This window comes from Loxodonta africana, chromosome 1 (assembly GCF_030014295.1).
Source record: "Loxodonta africana isolate mLoxAfr1 chromosome 1, mLoxAfr1.hap2, whole genome shotgun sequence".
Taxonomy (NCBI): domain Eukaryota; kingdom Metazoa; phylum Chordata; class Mammalia; order Proboscidea; family Elephantidae; genus Loxodonta; species Loxodonta africana.
This window is the reverse complement of record NC_087342.1, coordinates 211,668,002-211,686,261: the sequence shown is the minus strand read 5'-3', so window position 1 is coordinate 211,686,261 and position 18,260 is coordinate 211,668,002. Positions and strand designations below refer to the sequence as shown.

At 39.4% G+C, this 18,260-nt stretch overlaps 1 protein-coding gene across 4 annotated transcripts in view; it reads right to left on the bottom strand.

Moving 5' to 3' along the window:
• AIG1 (androgen induced 1) overlaps window positions 1-18,260 on the bottom strand; it is a 297,796-nt gene that overhangs the window by 185,318 nt on the left and 94,218 nt on the right. For all 4 annotated transcript variants that reach the window (XM_064291616.1, XM_010588493.3, XM_010588536.3 and 1 more), the window contains one exon: window positions 8,368-8,469. In XM_064291616.1, the coding sequence (XP_064147686.1) occupies window positions 8,368-8,469 (102 nt within the window). The remainder of the gene's footprint in view (window positions 1-8,367; window positions 8,470-18,260) is intronic.

Below are 18,260 nucleotides of genomic sequence, written 5' to 3'. Positions count from 1 at the left end.
GTAATAGGTACCAATCAATAAGACCCTCTGCAGTGATCACAGGCCGTGCAGCTGCTGTAGAATTTTTGCTGCAGTGCAATTGAGATGGGAGAGTGAAGTAAAATACAAGTTAGGAAAGAAGTAAATGTTCTGTCAACTCTTACAAAGGGAGGAGTCCCCAGGTGGTGCAAACCAAATGTGCTTGGCTACTAACCTAAAGTTCGAATTTTTGAGTTCACCCAGAAGTGCCTCAGAAAAAAGTCCCGGTAATTTACTTCCCAAAACTGAGCCATTGAAAACCCCATGGAGTACAGTTCTGGTCTGGCACCATGGGGTCACCATGAGTCAGAATCAACTTGATGGCAAATGGTTTATTGTGGTGGGAAAAAGAGAAATAGGAGGAGAAGAAAAAGAACAAGAGAAAACATGGGCATATAACAATGATACGGTTGATTTATTCATTTTATAAATATTTATTGATTGTCCATCATATGAAGACACTGTTGGAGGAACTTAGGATAAATCAGTAACTATAACAGACCAAGAATCTTACCCTTATGGAAATTATATTCTAGTAGAGAGAAGTGGACAATAAACCATAAACATAACATATAAGCAAAATCACTTATACGTTGGAGGAAGTCACAGGAGAAAAACAGAAAGCAGAGTAAGGGGGACTACAGTGTGCTGGGGAGCACCGAGGTCAGTGCAGTACTTCATAGGCTGCTCAGTGTAGGCCTTACCGAGATGGTGAGATTCAGCAAAGATTTGAAGGAGGTGAAGGAGTGAGCTGAAGACCTCTGGAGAAAGAGCATTCCAGAAAGATGAGGATGCCTGGTGTGTTCATGCATATTCAAGGAGGCCAGCTCATCTACTAACATTGATTTATTCATTGAATGGTTACTGAGAATCTACAATATGCCAAGCACTACAGAGAAAAAATTAATCCTGAAACTTAAGGAGCCACTGTGGAGATAACGGTATAAAAAATTAAATGGTTTGACTTTGTCATTGTGCCTTCTTTACCCTAGGACAATTTTAAATTCCCTTTCTCCTCCAGTTCCCTTCTTTCCATTCCCTTATCCTGTCTCCCTCTTTTCTGCAGCCATCTCTCTTCTCAACAATGACATTGCTGTCTTTCCTGTTCTCTTCTCCCTTACCTTTCACTCTTTCTCCATCTAAACTTCTCCCCATCTCCCTTTCTCTCTCCAGTTCTGTCTATCCATCTTGCAAAATTGTCCACAATTTTCTCAAACATCAGTTTAAAAAGAACACATGTTGTTACGGATTGAATTGTGTCCCCCCCCAAAATGTGTTGGACTCGTAACCCCTATACCTGCAGGTGTAATCCCATTTAGGAATGTTAATGAGGGTATATCAGTGCATACAAAAAAAAAAAAAAAAACCCTGTTGCCATTGAGTTGATTCCAACACATAGCAATCCTATAGGAAAGAGCAGAACTGTCCCATAGGGTTTCCAAGGAGCGCCTGATGGATTCAAACTACTGACCTTTTGATTAGCAGCCATAGCTCTTAACAGCTATGCCACCAGTTTTTCCATATCATTGTATGGTATGTCCTAAAGCAAATCACTTCTGAGTTATAAGCAGCAGCACATACACAGAGACAAGGAAGCACAAATGGTAGGAGGTTGAAAGGGGAGAGATAGGTGCCGTGTAAAGATCTCAAATGAACCAAGGAACACTGGGACTACAGATGCTGAAAGCGTCAAGGATCTTTCCCCAGGGTTCACAGAGAGAGAGCCTTGCCCTAGAACTGGTGCTCTGAATTTGGACTTCTAGCTTCCTGAACTGTCAGAAAATAAATATCTATTTTTTTAAAGCCACTTGTGGTATTTCTGTGATAGCAGCACTAGGAAACTAAGACACATGTTCACAAATTCACAACGAATATTTCTGGTTGAACTAATAAATAAAGAGTAAAATTGGCAATAAAAACCAAAAAACCAAACCCAGTGCCATCGAGTCGATTCCAACTCATAGCGACCCTATAGGAGAGGGTAGAAATTGCCCCATAGAGCTTCCAAGGAGCACCTGGTAGATTCATACTGCCGACCCTTTGGTTAGCAGCTGTAGCACTTAACCACTATGCCACCAGGGTTGAAATTAAGCTAATATTTAATACACTAAAATTTATTACTGATTTAAATAGAAAGAATAATCAAATCTTCATGTCAAAATTTAGATCTGCAAACTCTAACACAGGAGAATTGTAGTTGATAGAACTAATGATCGCAAACAAAATTCACAATGGAAGAAGTGATGATCAGTTAAATTTGATATGGAAAAAAAACTTATACATGAAAACAGTATGTAGCAATTCTGAAGGTATCTTTCCTTAATGTCGATGTAACCCACCTTTCTGTTCCCGGTCTTTGGGGGTCTTATTTACTTGGGAGTTTTTTATGGGTACTAGAAGAGGTTCCCAGGAAGATTCTGACCTCTGTCCCAGTTTCCTTCTCTTAGTTTTTACATTTTCCAAATATCTTATAGTTCCTTTTAGAGTACATGAGAAAAAATTGAGAAAAGTCAGTTTTTTCATATGAAATGGTTACACTGGTCTTCTTTCAATCAACAGCTTATTTTATGAAACATCCAGTATCAGGGTGGCACAGACTATGAGTAACAAAATGTACAATCTGTGTATCCCAGAATTGGAAACTTTCCATAAGTTGTGCTATCTACCAAAAGAATAACTCCAACTCTGGGTTCCTGCAAAACCAATGATCATCCAAGTAGTATTTAAATGCCTTCTCTTCTACAAGAGACAGATACACAAAACTTCAGTAATTATCCAATGTCAATATCATATCGAATAGTTCAATAGACCAAATTAAGGTTCTTTTGAGGATCAATTGCATATAACAATGACAACTGACAAATCATGCATGAATAGAGGTGGGGCTTGTTTTTTTGCTCCTCATAAATTACATGGGAGAATGAGCAACTCCTGCTGTGACTATAAGAATATCTAGATCATTTCTACTTAAAGCTCGGTGGTAATAATAATAATATCTGAACCTTCTGCAGTGCTTTGCATTCTCAAAGAACTTTATAAACATTAATCAGTCCTTTCAATAGCAGAGAAACTGTCTCATCGTTGGTTTTTCCCATTGTAGCATCACTCAAAATCTGTGATCTTTTCAGAGTTTAAATATCTACCTATCAGAGTTCTATTTTTTGTAACCAAGAATAGTGCTTCTCAATGTTAGAGTGAAAACAGCCCTTTGGAGACTACTCTGTTAGCTTGGGGAACTGCCTCTTCTACCTACCTTCCTGTATCTCAAACATTCCATTTCCATTCCTTAAAATTGCATGTGTTTTTCTCATCCTGTAACCCCACAGTGCCTACTAGCATGCTTTGCATAGGCAGGGTTTGCAATAAACATTTGTGTAGGTTTTCAATAAATACTTGCCAGGCTGAATTAAATAGAAGCTCAGCCTCGCATGTTGCAGGCCCTGCTTAACGCCACCATAACTGCCCCTAATCAATATTGTTCTCAATTACATATTGGAAACAATGATCCATTTGCTGATACCACGTCTTTCCTTTGGTCTGATCATCAATGGGCTGAGGATAGAAAGGTGGTAGAAGGATATAAAGATAACTGGGACATTCTTCCAAGTTTCACAACCAAATGCACAAACATCTTTTTTATCATCAACGTGGGTGTCATGTACTGTTTGAGTAGCTGGGAATATAAAGCCCCTGCAAGGATGAAGCAATTTTAGATTTGGGATACTGAAACAACTTCATTTAAATATGCTACGTATGCTTATTTTTTTTTTAATTGTAGCAAAGTAAAACTCACTCTTTTTTTTGACTATTTTTCCTGGAGCCTGGAGATAACCTATAAGTTATACAACCTATAAGGCTGGAATACTGCTCTAAATCATCTATTTCCTCTTTTTCACACAAATTCTAGGATTAGTTGAGAGAGAAGAAATAGATAATAGAAGGGAAGACATATGATGTTTTCATGTCTAGCTCCTGGCAACTTTGGTGTTAAGTCTAAGTAAAGGCCCTGAACTTCAGGTCCTCTGAGTTTTCTCATGCCCATTTTCTGATTATTCTTGTGCTGGGCAGTTTGAATGCTGCAGATTCAAGACTGACATGGTGACGCCAGCTGAAATGGTATCATAATATATCCAAAAAATGCATTTCAGTTCTGTGGTTCAGGGCCCTTAATTCCTAGAAATTATGTTGAGACTCTTCAAGCGTAAGAACAAGGTACATTCTCTCCTGGAATTCTTTCTCTTACTAAAATCTAAACAGGTTAATGACAGATAGGCCTAGTGAGCCATAAACAGTTTACATAAATATTTAAAAGTTATAAATGAAGTTAGCAAAGTACTGAGTAAAACATGTTCTATCCTCCTACACTGTCAGATATATTTTCATAAAATAAAATGAAAAACTATGTATTTGGATGAATATTTTAAAAGATACATACATATTTATAAATTGCATACAAGAATTTAAATAGTTATTCTAGTAAATATTTAAATACAATAAATATTCCAAAGTTTTATTATTCTTCCCTTTATTTCAGGAAAATCACTAAGTATGTTATTATAATCAATCTTCACAAGATTTGAACTCTACTGATAGTGATAATCTAAATTACCAATTAAAAAATAAAATGTAATTATAATTAAAGTATATACAATTTGAATGTTTTCATCAAAACATGTAAAGATTAAAATAAATGCAAAACGTCAAAAACTGAATTGTCTTCATATATTTTAAAAATAGTATTTAAAAGTTAGTTACCTATTAAGATTAAAAGCAAATACAAATTATAATTAACAACTATCAAATTTTTAGATTAAATTATTTAGACAAAGATGAAAAAATTTATTTAATATTTTGAAATTTATTAAATCTTACTGCATTTAAAAAAAATTAAATTATTCATGATTCTAGCATCTAATGTCCATATTTTAGTTACCAATGTAAAGAATCAGCATCCTGCTTTATCCACCGTATGTACATAGCTACACATACACAAATATAGAGTAATGTAAGCTGTTTAATATTGTAAAATATCCCTCAGCCACCATGCATAACATTTTTGGTAACTCTGGAACCAGACATTGGAACATGAGAAAAGCAAGGAAATGGACATTCAGCTCTCCTGGGAAACAAAGTCCCTCATGAAAGAATGGACTGAGCTCATATTATCTGGGAGGACTTGACATGCTAATTAATTTATCTTTTCTCTTACCTAAGTATGTGTAAAAAAAAAAAAAAAATCTTTTTTTTTTTTTTTTGAGTATGTGTGTCACTCAAACCTTCCTTGCATTTCTAAGCAGTGTTTGTCTCCAAGAGTGAGACCCTGAACCCATCAAAGTGAGAGGGGAAAATTATGAAAGTAGACTCAAGTTGACGTTCTAATGGCTGCATACATACTGCTTAATATGCTATTTGTTTAAACATTACAAATTTAGAACCAGGACCTGACATGGTTGTGATTCATTCTCTGGCCTGATAGCAATCTTGTACAATTTAGGGATAGAGGCGACAGGCCAAATAGTCAAGGACTGTACTTCCATAGCACATAATGTAATCATTTGTTCTCAGCCTATTCCTTCCTGGTGTCAGAAAAAAGGTAACTGTGTTTGACATTATTACATATTCAAACTGTAGGCAGTAGCTTCAGAAGTCCCACTTTGCTAGTTCATTCAGCTTGGGCGCATAATGAAAAGTTATCTAGATGACATCACTCTTCCTCATATTTTGAGATAATGCCACAGAGGATGATTACTGTATTAGAATATGCTCGCTTTGTGACCAAAGCCTGCTTCTCACTGGGCATGTGACAATTTTTTTTTTTTGGTTTAATGTCTGGAATGGCTATTTGCAAAGCCCATCTCCATTTGCAACTCTGCTTTTAGTGGTCATGAATGTTCTGAAATCTTTTCCTTAAAATACTACCTAATTATTGACCGGTTTATCTCAGATAGCTGAAGCACATAGTTTGAAACTACAAAATATCCTGAAGATGTTTTTTCTGCATTTTCTCAGCTGGCTCTTATAAAAACCATACAAAATCACAATTTCTATGAAGAATCAATATTTTATTTATTCAGATAAAATGTAACAAATAGGAAAATACACATTTGAGATCAGATAGGCCTATGTTCAGGTCCCAGTTCTACCACCCTGAGCTAAGTGATTTTGGGCAAATTATATAACCTTTCTAAGCCTCAGTTTCTTCCTCTGTAAATGTGATCAAAATTCCTAGTTCATAGCACTATTGTGAAAATTAAGTGATATAACAACTATAGAATGTCTGGCACACAGTAGGTTCTCAGTAATAGCAGCTACTATATTGGCTGGCAAAGAATGATGGAAATTGTTCTGAATTCATTCATCAACTTAATCAACATGTATTGATTCTACTATGCCAGACAAGTGGGCAAAGTGATGGGGAATAAAGGCTGTTTTTTGCACCAGGAGCTTAACATTGTTGTGGGGGATGCAGTCATGTATAACAGGTATGAAACAGGTGCTGTGCAAGCACAAATAACAGAATAGCTAACTTTGCTTGGGGGAGTTAGGAAAGCTTCTCAGGGAAGGCGGGAATTAAGCTAACTCTAAGGAGGCAGTGGAGTCCCCGGATGGTGCAAACCATTAACATGCTCAGCTGCTAACCAAAAGATTGGCTGTTCAAGTCCACCCAGAGGCACGTTGGCAGAGAGGCCTGGTGATCTACTTTCAAAAAATCAGCCACTGAAAACCCTGTGGAGCACAGTTCTACTCTGACACACGTGGGGATGCCATGAGTTAGAGCTGACTCCGCAGCAGCTGGTAAGGGAGCAGTGGGAGTTCAGTGGTAGAATTCTCGCCTTCAATGTGGGAAACCCAGGTTTGACTCGTCTGTCAGTGGAGACTTGAGCTGGCCATGAGACCAAACAGGTTGCAGCGGAGATTCCAGACTAAGATGGATTAGAAAGAAAGGTCTGGTGATTTTCTTCCAAAAATCAGTCCATGAAAATCCTGTGGATCACAACAGTCCAAGCCACAACCAATCATGGGGATGGTACAGGACTGAGCAGTGTTTTAGTCTACTGTGCGTGCGGTGATGGTGAGTCGGGAGCTGACTCAATGGCAGCAAACAACAACCAAGATGAGCAGGGACTTTCCAGTAAATAATTGGGAAGGGCATGTAGGGCAGAGGATCGTAAATTCATGGACTCATGAAGGGCTTTTCACGTTCAAGAAAAGGAAAAAGTTGGACAGTGGCAAAGTAACCATGTTCGTTTGGCCTCTTAGTTAGCTTGAATAGACTAGACTCAGTTTACTTGTATGAAACTAGACCTGAGACGCCATGTTAATCCTTCACCACTGTTGCTCTAATTAGAATTGAAGAAAATCCCAGTTCTTTGAGATATGCCAGTTATGAGTTGGTTTAAGAAAGGATTGCTCAAAGCCTCTCAGTAATGTTTGTTTGTTAATACTTACCACTTTTCTTAAAATATACCAAAATTGAGGGCAGAAAGGAGACTTATTTTGGACCCAAGACTCGTGATTTCTAGCTCTTCGTTCCCCTATAATTTATGTGATGGGTTGCCCTTTTCACCAGGAACACCCAGTGACATATTCTAAAAATTGCTGTAAACAAAAAGCGGGCTTCTAAGTTAATAAGCAAACACTGCTCAATTCCAGAAGTGGGAAGGAAAGACAATACATTTCTCTGCAGAAAATGCAGCCGCAAATCTTGTAAAGTGATGTGCGAGTGATGCGAAGTGTTCGATTTGAAACTAGTGTAGGTGATACCATGTAAACACAAGAAAGAATTAGACTGAGAAGAAAGAGAAATTCTTGCATTCATAGACAAATACCTTGGGATGGGAAGAACCTGACAAGGCAGACAGCTCCACTGCCAAGACAGTCCCAAATGCTTGCAATGATTTTTTCGGGCAAACAATAGCCTTGCTGCTTCTCTGGGGGGAAATTCTCCAAGCCCAATAGTTACTTCCAAAACGAGTCCATGATGTGACGTGGAGGTGGAGCAGGTGTGGACAGTCATGTAGTTGGGAATCAATCCTTAGCCTCTAATAGGGGACAAATCTTTTTTACAGCACAGACATTAAATTCATCCCTGGAATGAGCTAGTGGTATTATCTAAAACCACTAAGCCTTCTTATAAACCATGGATTCATCTACTACATAATCTTAATAATGACTCAATTCCATAGGAAGAGGTTTTTTATTTACATACAGTATTCTCTAAGTATAATCTCTCATTATAATCTTCCAATGTTTCACAGCTAAATAGATTCTATGGAAAGTCTACATTCGAAAACAGTTCTTGAATAGATATTTTTAATAAAAGGAAATCATTTGTTTGAGCCCACTCACCATTCCATGATTCAGCCATCCTGGGATAAAATTATCAAGCAACTTCGGGTAAATCATCTCTCTGTCATAGGCATAAATGATCCAGAACACCGCCACAACAAACTAGAAGGGAAAAGAAATAGTTTATTTCCAATTCACTATTTACAACATACAAATTGTTGTGTACATCTATTGTTAAAAGAACCCAGCAGAACTCGGAATCTATGATAAAAGGCAAATCTGTACGCCAGCTAATGACTGGAAGGATAAGTGTACTTTCATTTCATTAGTGGTAACAATTCGACAGTCTCTCCTCTTTTCTTGATCTCCTAATTTTGTCCCCTCTTTTGGGCAAAGGGATCTACCTATTTCTGAGAGCGAGAGAAGAGGCCTGTCATCAGGAATGGCTCCATCTCAGAGCTAATTGTACCAGTTTGATTCCTCTCGAGAGGGTTGAAAAGTTCACTTGTGGTTTTTTCTGATCCCATTCCCCACTGTACAGAGTTAGCACACATTCAAGAAACTGTAATCTATGTCCCTTTTCCTTGAACCCATCATGTGGTTTAGATTAATCTTCACATTCTCGAGTTTCCATTTCACCACTAACAGCATCGAAACCACTGCTATAAAATATCCCAAAGTCACATTTCCAGCAAATGTATTAATTTATACAGCCTAAGCCAGGGCTTTAGCTGTACGGAGAAGCAAATTATACGGAGGGCAAAGAAGATTCCCAATTCTCTTGGAATAACTGATAGGTTCATCTGGGTTCCAGAGGTTAGTCTTGGCCCATCAGCAAAACAATCATCAAAATAGTCGAGTACTCAATTTATTACCTGACATTTCTTCAAGCTAATGGTGAGAAAAAAAGGTTCAGATAAAATAGTGAGCAGCCTAAGGTCTTAACTTGCAGCATCAAATTCAGAAGGAAAAATGTACGCTTTTGTAAATGTCAATAAATGTAGCATAGAAAAGGGACCCACCCCCTCCGCCTCGGAGGACGGACCAATGTCTGTGCTGGGTGAGGTCTCAAAATAATAAGTATTACAGAGTGAAAAAAATGTACCACGAATATTAAAAACAGAGACAACTTTTACTTACTTTTCTATAATTATCAGTCCTCCCTGTTGCTACATTTTACCATTAAAAATAAGAAATTACTTTTGGTGCTAGTTTTTATCAAACACCTGGCGGTTATAGCCCAAGGCTAGCAATCAGGAGGGCTCCAAAAGTGCTTTTCCAACTGCCAGTTGTGACGTGTATAATTTTGGCCTGGAAAAAAAAATTCCACCCTTAAAATCTAGGATGTTATAAACATTTACGGTTCCATAAAACACATTGCCTAATTACAACAGGCAACTGTGGATTACATATACAGTTTTAATGCCAGATTGGGATCCCCAGTCATTTATCCTGTTCTTGGGTCAACCATTTTCACTGTCAGTTGGTAAACACACAAGACGTAAATACATATATATATAACAACAACAACAAAAAAAACCTGTTGCCGTCGAGTCAATTCTTATTTATAGCGACCCTACAGGACAGAGTAGAACTACCCCACAGAGTTTCCAAGGAGCACCTGGTGGATTCGAACTGCACTACGCCACCAGGGTTTCCATGTATATATATATATATATACTAGCTTCAGGTTAACGATCGTCAGGGTCCGGGAAAAAAAAAAAAAAAATTCTAGGTACAATGAATGATTTTTGAATTATCCACAATTTTGGACTGTTTATTTCACTAAGACTTCAAATGTACTGAGAATCAATGGTAACTGCATTTATAAGGTATATTTTTTCTAGTAAATCTTTATAACATTAACTCTCAATATTATCTCCTCAAAGCATGCTGGAAAACAGATTATAGCATTTTTCCTTTCAACAAATAGAGAAGTCAAAGCTTTCTTTTAACTTACTTTAATAGCATTTGTTTGTATACAAGGCTTCATATATCAGTGGAACCTCACTAAAACTTCATTAATTTTGATTCTTATCAATTTGTTGTACTGTGGTGGCTAGTGTATTGCTATGATGCTGAAAGCCATCAGTATTTCAAACCAGCAGAGTCACCCATGGTAGACAGATTTCGATGGAGCGTCCAAACTAAGACAGACTAGGAAGAAAGGCCTGGTGATCTTCCAAAAATTAGCCAGTGAAAACCCTATGGATCACAACAGAACACTGACCAATAGAGTGCTGAGAGATGAACCCCTAAGCTGTAAGGCACTCGGAGTACACCACGGCTGCAACAGTTGACTCAAGCATACCAACGATGGTGAAGATAGGGCAGGAACAGGCGACACTTTGTTCTGTTTTCCATGGTGTCGCCATGAGTTGGAGATGACTGAAGCGCAGCTAATAACACTTTTAATGATAATGCAGTTGGAATCTTCAATGAACTTAGTCTTGGACTTAATGTGTTAAGAAAGGATTTGCTAAAGAAATTTAAAAATTTACTGTGCTTTCTTAAATAGCTAAGTCTTAAAACACTAAATTGTAAAAATCATGTCAACTTGTATTTCTGTGAATGACCTTCAAACTGGCAGTTCTGGTAGTTTGGTGGGAGTAAAATCCAGGTTGCAAGAGATTGGTGGGAGAGCAGCAGAGGCAGTGGAAGAAGGTTCCCTTTTCTGGGCAGTGTGTCAGCAAGGGCAGGAAAAAGAGGGCCTAATGCATGAGTCGTGTAACAGGGCCTAAGGAAGCTTTGACCGGTTTTACAAAATAGGAGATCTAGACAATATCTTAACACACATTTTATTTTATAAGACAGGGTGGTTCAGTGGTAGAACTCTTCTTTTCCATGCGGGAGCCCCAGGTTTGATTCCCGGCCAATGCACCTCATGCAGAGCCACCACCCATCTGTCAGAGGAGGCGTGTGTGTTACTGTGACGTTAATCAAATTTCAGCAGAGCTTTCAGACAAAGATACAGACCAGGAGGAAAAGCCTGCTGACGGTCTGAAAATCAGCCAGTGAAAGCCCTACGGATCACAATGGTCCCATCCACAACTGATCATGGGGATAGTGCAGGACTGGGCAGCATTTTCTTCTGTTGTACATGGGGTCACCCTGGGTCTGGGGCCGACTTGACGGCAGATGACAAAAACAACAAGGCAATAACTTGAGTAGCTAAAAGGCAGAGGCCACGAACAAAGAGACTAGAACTAAGAACACAGACGAAGTTTTCTTCCCTTCTTTCAAGTGGGATGCAAGTACTTTTGCTGATAGTTGGAAATAGGGCTTGAATACAAAGAGGGGAAATGATTCAGGATGTTGCTGCTGATAATGAGAAAGACTATCAAGAATTAGGAGTGGCCCAGTTGAGGCCTGGAGCCCTAGTGGCACAGTGCTTAAGAGCTATGGCTGCTAACCAAAAGGCTGGCAGTTGGAACCCACCCGCCGCTCCTTGGAAACTCTGTGAGAAAGTTCTACTCTGTCCTATGAGTCAGAATCGACTCGACAGCAATGGGTTTTTAGGGGTTTTAATTGAGATCTGATAATAGGATTTAGTCAGAAGTCCTGGTGGTGTAACAGTTAAGCGCTCAGCTGCTAACTGAAAGGGTGTTGGTTCAAACCCACAGAGCAGCTCCATAGGAGAAAGACCTGGTAAATCTACTGCTGCAAAGATTACAGCCTAGAAAACCCTATGGGGCAGTTCTACTCTGTCACATGGGGTCGCTATGAGTCAAAAGCAACTCAATGGCACCTGAACAAGAACAAGCAGGATTTTGTAGCAGAACCAAGTAGTATGTTCTCCTGGCTGCCCTGAGTTCTGTGCACAGGTTTAGAAAAAGAAAATTCTGGAGGGTTTCCTGGCACTAGGGATCTGGTTATTGGGACAGACAAAAGATCTGGGATGAAGGATTCTACAAGATTAGCAAGAGTGTCTTTAAGTTACTGATCAGCGTTTGTAAACTGTTACCTGGGAAGTGGTGGTTACCAGTGAGTTAAATGATATCACATACAGAGCTACGAGTAGAGCACCTGACACACAGTGGACACTCAGTTAAAGACTGCTTACTTCCCTTCTTTTTTTTTTGGCAGCTTTTTTTTTTTTTTTTTAATAATTTTTATTGTGCTTTAAGTTTACAAATCAAGTCAGTCTCTCACACAAAAACCCATGTACACCTATACTCTCAATTACTCTTCCCCTATTTTAATGAGACAGCCTGCTCTCTCCCTCCACTCTCTCTTTTCATGTCCTTTTCGCCAGCTTCTAATCCCCTTTACCCTCTCATCTCCCCTTCAGGCAGGAGATGCCAACATAATCTCAAGTGTCCACCTGATCCAAGAAGCTCACTCCTCACCAGCATCCCTCTCCAACCCATTGTCCAGTCCAATCCATGTCTGAAGAGTTGGCTTCGGGAATGGTTCCTGTCCTGGGCCAACAGAAGGTCTGGGGGCCATGACCACCAGGGTCCTTCTAGTCTCAGTCAGACCATTAAGTCTGGTCTTTTTACGAGAATTTGAGGTCTGCATCCCACTGCTCTCCTGCTCCCTCAGGGGTTCTCTGTTGCATTCCCTGTCAGGGCACCATCTAGTTCTTCTGGTCTCAGGATGATGTAGTTTCTGGTTCATGTGGCCCTTTCTGTCTCTTGGGATCATAATTACCTGTGTCTTTGGTGTTCTTCATTCTCCTTTGATCCAGGTGGGTTGAGACTCATTGATGCATCTTAAATGGCTACTTGCTAGCGTTTAAGACCCCAGATGCCACTCTTCAGAATTTTTCTTAATAGGTTTTATTATGTCAATTGACTTAGATGTCCCCTGAAGCCATAGTCCCCAAACCCCTGTCCCTGCTACGCTGGCCTTCGAAGCATTCGGTTTATTCAGGAAACTTCTTTGCTTTTGGTGTAGTCCAGTTGTGCTGACCTCCCCATTGTGTGTTGTCTTTCCCTTCACCTAAAGTAGTTCTTATCTACTATCTAATTAGTGAATACCCCTCTTCCACCCTCCCTCCCTCCCCCACCTCATAACCACAAAAGAATGTTTTCTTCTCAGTTTAAACTATTTCTCAAGTTCTTATAATAGTGGTCTTATACAATATTTGTGCTTTTGCAACTGACTCATTTCACTCAGTGTAATGCCTTCCAGGTTCCTCCATGTTATGAAATGTTTCACAGATTCATCACTGTTCTTTATTGATGTGTAGTATTCCATTGTGTGAATATGCCATAATTTATCCATTCATCTGTTGATGGGCACCTTGGTTGCTTCCATCTTTTTGCTATTGTGAACAGTGCTGCAATAAACATGGGTGTGCATGTATCTGTTCGTGTAAAGGCTCTTATTTCTCTAGGATATATTCCAAGGAGTGGGATTGCTGGATCCTATGGTAGTTCTATTTCTAGCTTTTTAAGGAAGTGCCAAATTGATTTCCAAAGTGGTTGTACCATTTGACATTCCCACCAGCAGTGTAGAAGTGTTCCAATCTCTCCACAGCCTCCCCAACATTTGTTATTTTGTGTTTTTTGGATTAATGCCAGCCTTGTTGGAGTGAGATGAAATCTCATTGTAGTTTGATTTGCATTTCTCTAATGGCTAGTGATCATGAGCATTTCCTCATGTATCTCTTACCTACCTGAGTGTCTTCTTTAGTGAACCGTCAGTTCATATCTTTTGTCCATTTTTTAATTGGGTTATTTGTCTTTAGTAATATTTCAATGTTTTAGATTCTGCTAAGGCTTGCTTTATGACCTAATACGTGGTCTATTCTAGAGAATGCTCCATGCGCACTAGAAAAGAAAGTATACTTGGTTGCTGTTGGGTGGAGTGTTCTGTATATATCTATGAGGTCAAGTTGGTTGATCGTGGCATTTAGATCTTCCTTGTCTTTATTGAGCTTCGTTCTGGATGTCTTGTCCTTCACTGAAAGTGGTGTGTTGAAGTCTCCTACTATTATTGTGGAGCTGTCTATCTCACTTTTCAATGCTGATAGAGTTTGTTTTATGTATCTTGCAGCCTTGTTTTTGGGTGCATAAATATTTAATATGGTTATATCTTCTTGGTATATTGTCCCTTTAATCATTATGTAGTGTCCTTCCTTATCCTTTCTGATGGATTTAACTTTAAAGTCTATTTTGTCAGAAATTAATATTGCCACTCCTGCTCTTTCTTATTGTTGTTTATTGATATATTTTTTTCCATCCTTTGAGTTTTTGTTTGTTTGTGTCTCTAAGGTGTGTCTCTTGTAGGCAGCATACAGACGGATCTTGTTTTTTAATCCATTCTGCCACTCTCTGTCTCTTTATTGGTGCATTTAGTCCATTTACATTGAACGTAATTATGGATAGGTATGAATTTAGTGCTATCGTCTTGATGTCTTTTTTTGTGTGTTGTTGGCAGTTTCTTTTTCCCTCTTAATTTTATGTGCTGAGTAGATTGTCTTTATATATTGTCCTTTCCCCATATTCGTTGTTGTTGATTTAGTTTCTGCTGAGTCTCTATTTTTTTCTTGTATTTTATTTTGATGTGTAGGATAGTTTGTCTCCTTTGCGGTTACCTTATTATTTACCCTATTTTTCTAAATTTAAACCTAACTTTCATTTCTTTGTATCATCATATCTTCCTCTCCATATGGAAGATCTATGATTACATTTCTTAGTTCCTCTTTATTGTTTTAATGTTGTCTTCTTTTATATAGTAACATCACTGTTGCCCTGTTTTGAGCTTTTTTTTTTTTTATATAGTCTTGCTTTGTTTTTTTGATTTCCCTTTCTGGGTTGACTTCTGATTGCTCTGCCCAGTATTCTAGTCTTGGGTTGCTACCTGATATCATTGATTTTCTAACCAAAGAACTCCCTTTAGCATTTCTTACAGTTTTCGTTTGTTTTTTACAAATTCCATAAACTTCTGTTTATCTGGAAATGTCCTAAATTCACCTTCATATTTAAGAGACAGTTTTGATGGATACATGATTCTTGGTAAGCAATTTTTTTCCTTCATTTTTTTAAATGTGTCATCCCATTGCCTTCTTGCCTGCATGGTTTCTGCTGAGTAGTCCAAACTTATTCTTATTGGCTCTCCTTTGCAGGCGACTTTTCGTTTATCCCTAGCTGCTCTTAAAACTCTCCTTATCTTTGGTTTTGGCAAGCTTGATTATAATATGTGTTGGTGACTTCCTTTTAACATCTACCTTATGTGGAGTTTGATGAACATCTTGGATAGATATCTTCCCATCTTTCACAATATCAGGGAAGTTTTCTGCCAACAAATCTTCAACAATTCTCTCCGTATTTTCTGTTATCCCTCCCTGTTCTGGTGCTCCAATCACTCGTAGGTTATTTCTCTTGATAGAGTCCCACATGATTCTTAAGGTTTCTTCATTTTTTTTAATTCTTTTATCTAATTTTTCTTCAAATATATTAGTGGCAAGTGATTTATCTTTGAGTTCAGAAATTCTGGCTTCTACTTGCTCAGTTCTGCTCTTCTGACTTTCTATTGAGTTGTCTACTTCTGTAATTTTATTGTTAATTTTCTGAATTTCTGATTGCTGTCTGTCTATGGATTTTTCCAGCTTACTAAATTTTCCCTTAAGTTCCTGAATAATCTTTCTAATTTCTTCAATTGCTTTATCTGTGTGTTCCTTGGCTTGTTCTCTGTATTGCCTCATTTCTTTCCTGGTGTCTTAAAGGGTTCTGTATATTAATCTTTTGTATTCTGCCTCTGGTAATTCCAGGAATGCACTTTCATCTAGAAGATCCCTGGATTCTTTGTTTTAAGAGCTTGTTGAGGTGATCGAGGTCTGTTTCTTTATGAGACTTGATATTGACTGTTGTCTCTGAGCCATCTAGAGGTTATTGTATTAGTTTATGCTTGCTTACTGTGTCATAGCTTCCTGCTTTGTTTTGTTTTGATATACCCAAATGGGTTGCTTGAGTGAGCTAGCTTGATTATTTCCACCTTTGGAACTCTGACGTCCTGTCCCCAGATGGCTAGAGCTGTTATCAGGTATATTAGTGTAGGAGTTCATTCAGTTTTCTTGTATGAATTCAGCTCAGGTGTCCGGGTAGCTGATCATCAAGTGTGTGGTACAGGCTATGTCCTACAGTCTTAGGGGGCAGGGGTGATTGGCATGTGTACTGGTCTCTGATTGCAGCAGGGGGTCACGCTCTGAACAAGGCAGGGGGTTGAGAACCGACCCCCAAGTGTCTCCGAGGAAAGCGCATCTCTGTTCCCTAGAGAATGCAGGTGGGTGGTTTCTGCAGACAGACCTTGGGCACCCAAAGTATTTCATTGTAACGGCTGGGAGGAACCAGTTACCCTTGGACCCCTGTCGCAGGTGGCTGGGTGACCTGAGTGGAGCTACCAGTTCTTAGGTCCCTGATGTGGGTAGGTGAGGACCTTGTTTAATAGGCAAAGCAATGTCAAACATCAAACACCCACCTCTCCACTGCACAGCTGAAACAGTTGGAGTCTGCCAACAAGGGCCTATTCTCCTGAAATAGGTCCACACAGCTCCATACAGAAGGGAAAGCTGCTCAAAGTCCACGAACCGTTTATGCCTGGACAGGACCTGCTTCTGTCCTGAGCTCCCCCAGTTAATGGAGCTGGAAAATTATGTTTTCCCCAGCTGCAGATTTTTTCCTTTTCCGAGGCTGGGAGGATGGTTCTAGGTACTCAACAGGGCCTATCTCAGGCCCAGGGAATTCAGCCGCTGAAGCCAACTTGGGGATGGGGTGGGGGGGGCACTGTAAAATATATGTAAGTACTTAGCTTTTGCCTAGAGTGCCATTCTCCTCTGGTTCTGGAGGTGTGAGTAGGCTGTGTGGCTGGCTGCTTCTCACTGAGGAAACTGCGGCCGAATGCTAGTACCAGCCGCCACTGCCACCGCCGCTCTGGGAATCCCTTTTCTCTTTCATTTTTTCACTTTCTTCTTGCCCCAAAGACTTGACAATTCTAAGCAACACTATGCAGTACCAATTTAGAGCTCTTTGTATGCCTTAATACCAAGGATGCACCACCAGACTTCATTCAATACTACTCTTCAACCTGGGCCCCTGCTTTACAGCCTTGCTACTTAAGTGTGGTCCCCTGGACTACCAGTACCCACATCGCCTGAGAGCTGATAAGCTGTGCAGAATCTCAGATCCCACCAGGTATGTTCTGATTTTGCATTTTAATAAGATTCTGAGGTGATTTGTATGCACATAAAAGTTTGAAATGTCCTATTTTGGGGAGGCTTTACTCCAACCACTTCTAGTCTCCTGCCTTCCCATGGATGGAGGGGTTCCCGGGGTCAAGTGGATCATCTACCCAGAACCCACACCCTTCCCCTTCTAGCTCACACCCTGGGTAACCGTAACCCTGAGATTCCCTGCCCAAATAGACAGGGGTCTAGAGTTCTGGGATACTTTAGGACCTGTGAGGGTCTCTGACTGCTGAAGATTGACTTTGCACAATCAGGTGTGCATCCTTTGGCCTGAGAGGTGGTTAAGAGGTGTCTCTTTGTGTGGGGCAAGGATCAACATTTTATGTTTGGTCTAGGTATCCACATATGGGCATGAGGCTCCGAGGTTAAGCCACTGATGGAAATCCCTCCATCTTTGCCACATAACGTAATCTAATCATATCCACAAAGTCCTTGGGTGGTGCAAATGGTTAATGAGCTCAGCTGTTAACCAAAATGTTGACAGTTAGAGTCCACCCACAGGTGCCTCAAAAGAAGGGTCTGGAGATCTACTTCTGAAAAATCAGCTATTGAAAACTCTATGGAACACAGTTCTACTCTGACACAGAGGGGTTGCCATGAGTCAGTCAACTGGACAACAACTAGTTAATCATATTTACACTCAAAGTGAGGGGATTATATAGGGCATGCATACCAGGGGTAGGAATCTTGGGGCCATGTTAGAATTCTACATACCATATTCTTCCATTTTTTTTCTTTTCCAAAATTGTTTTTGGCTATT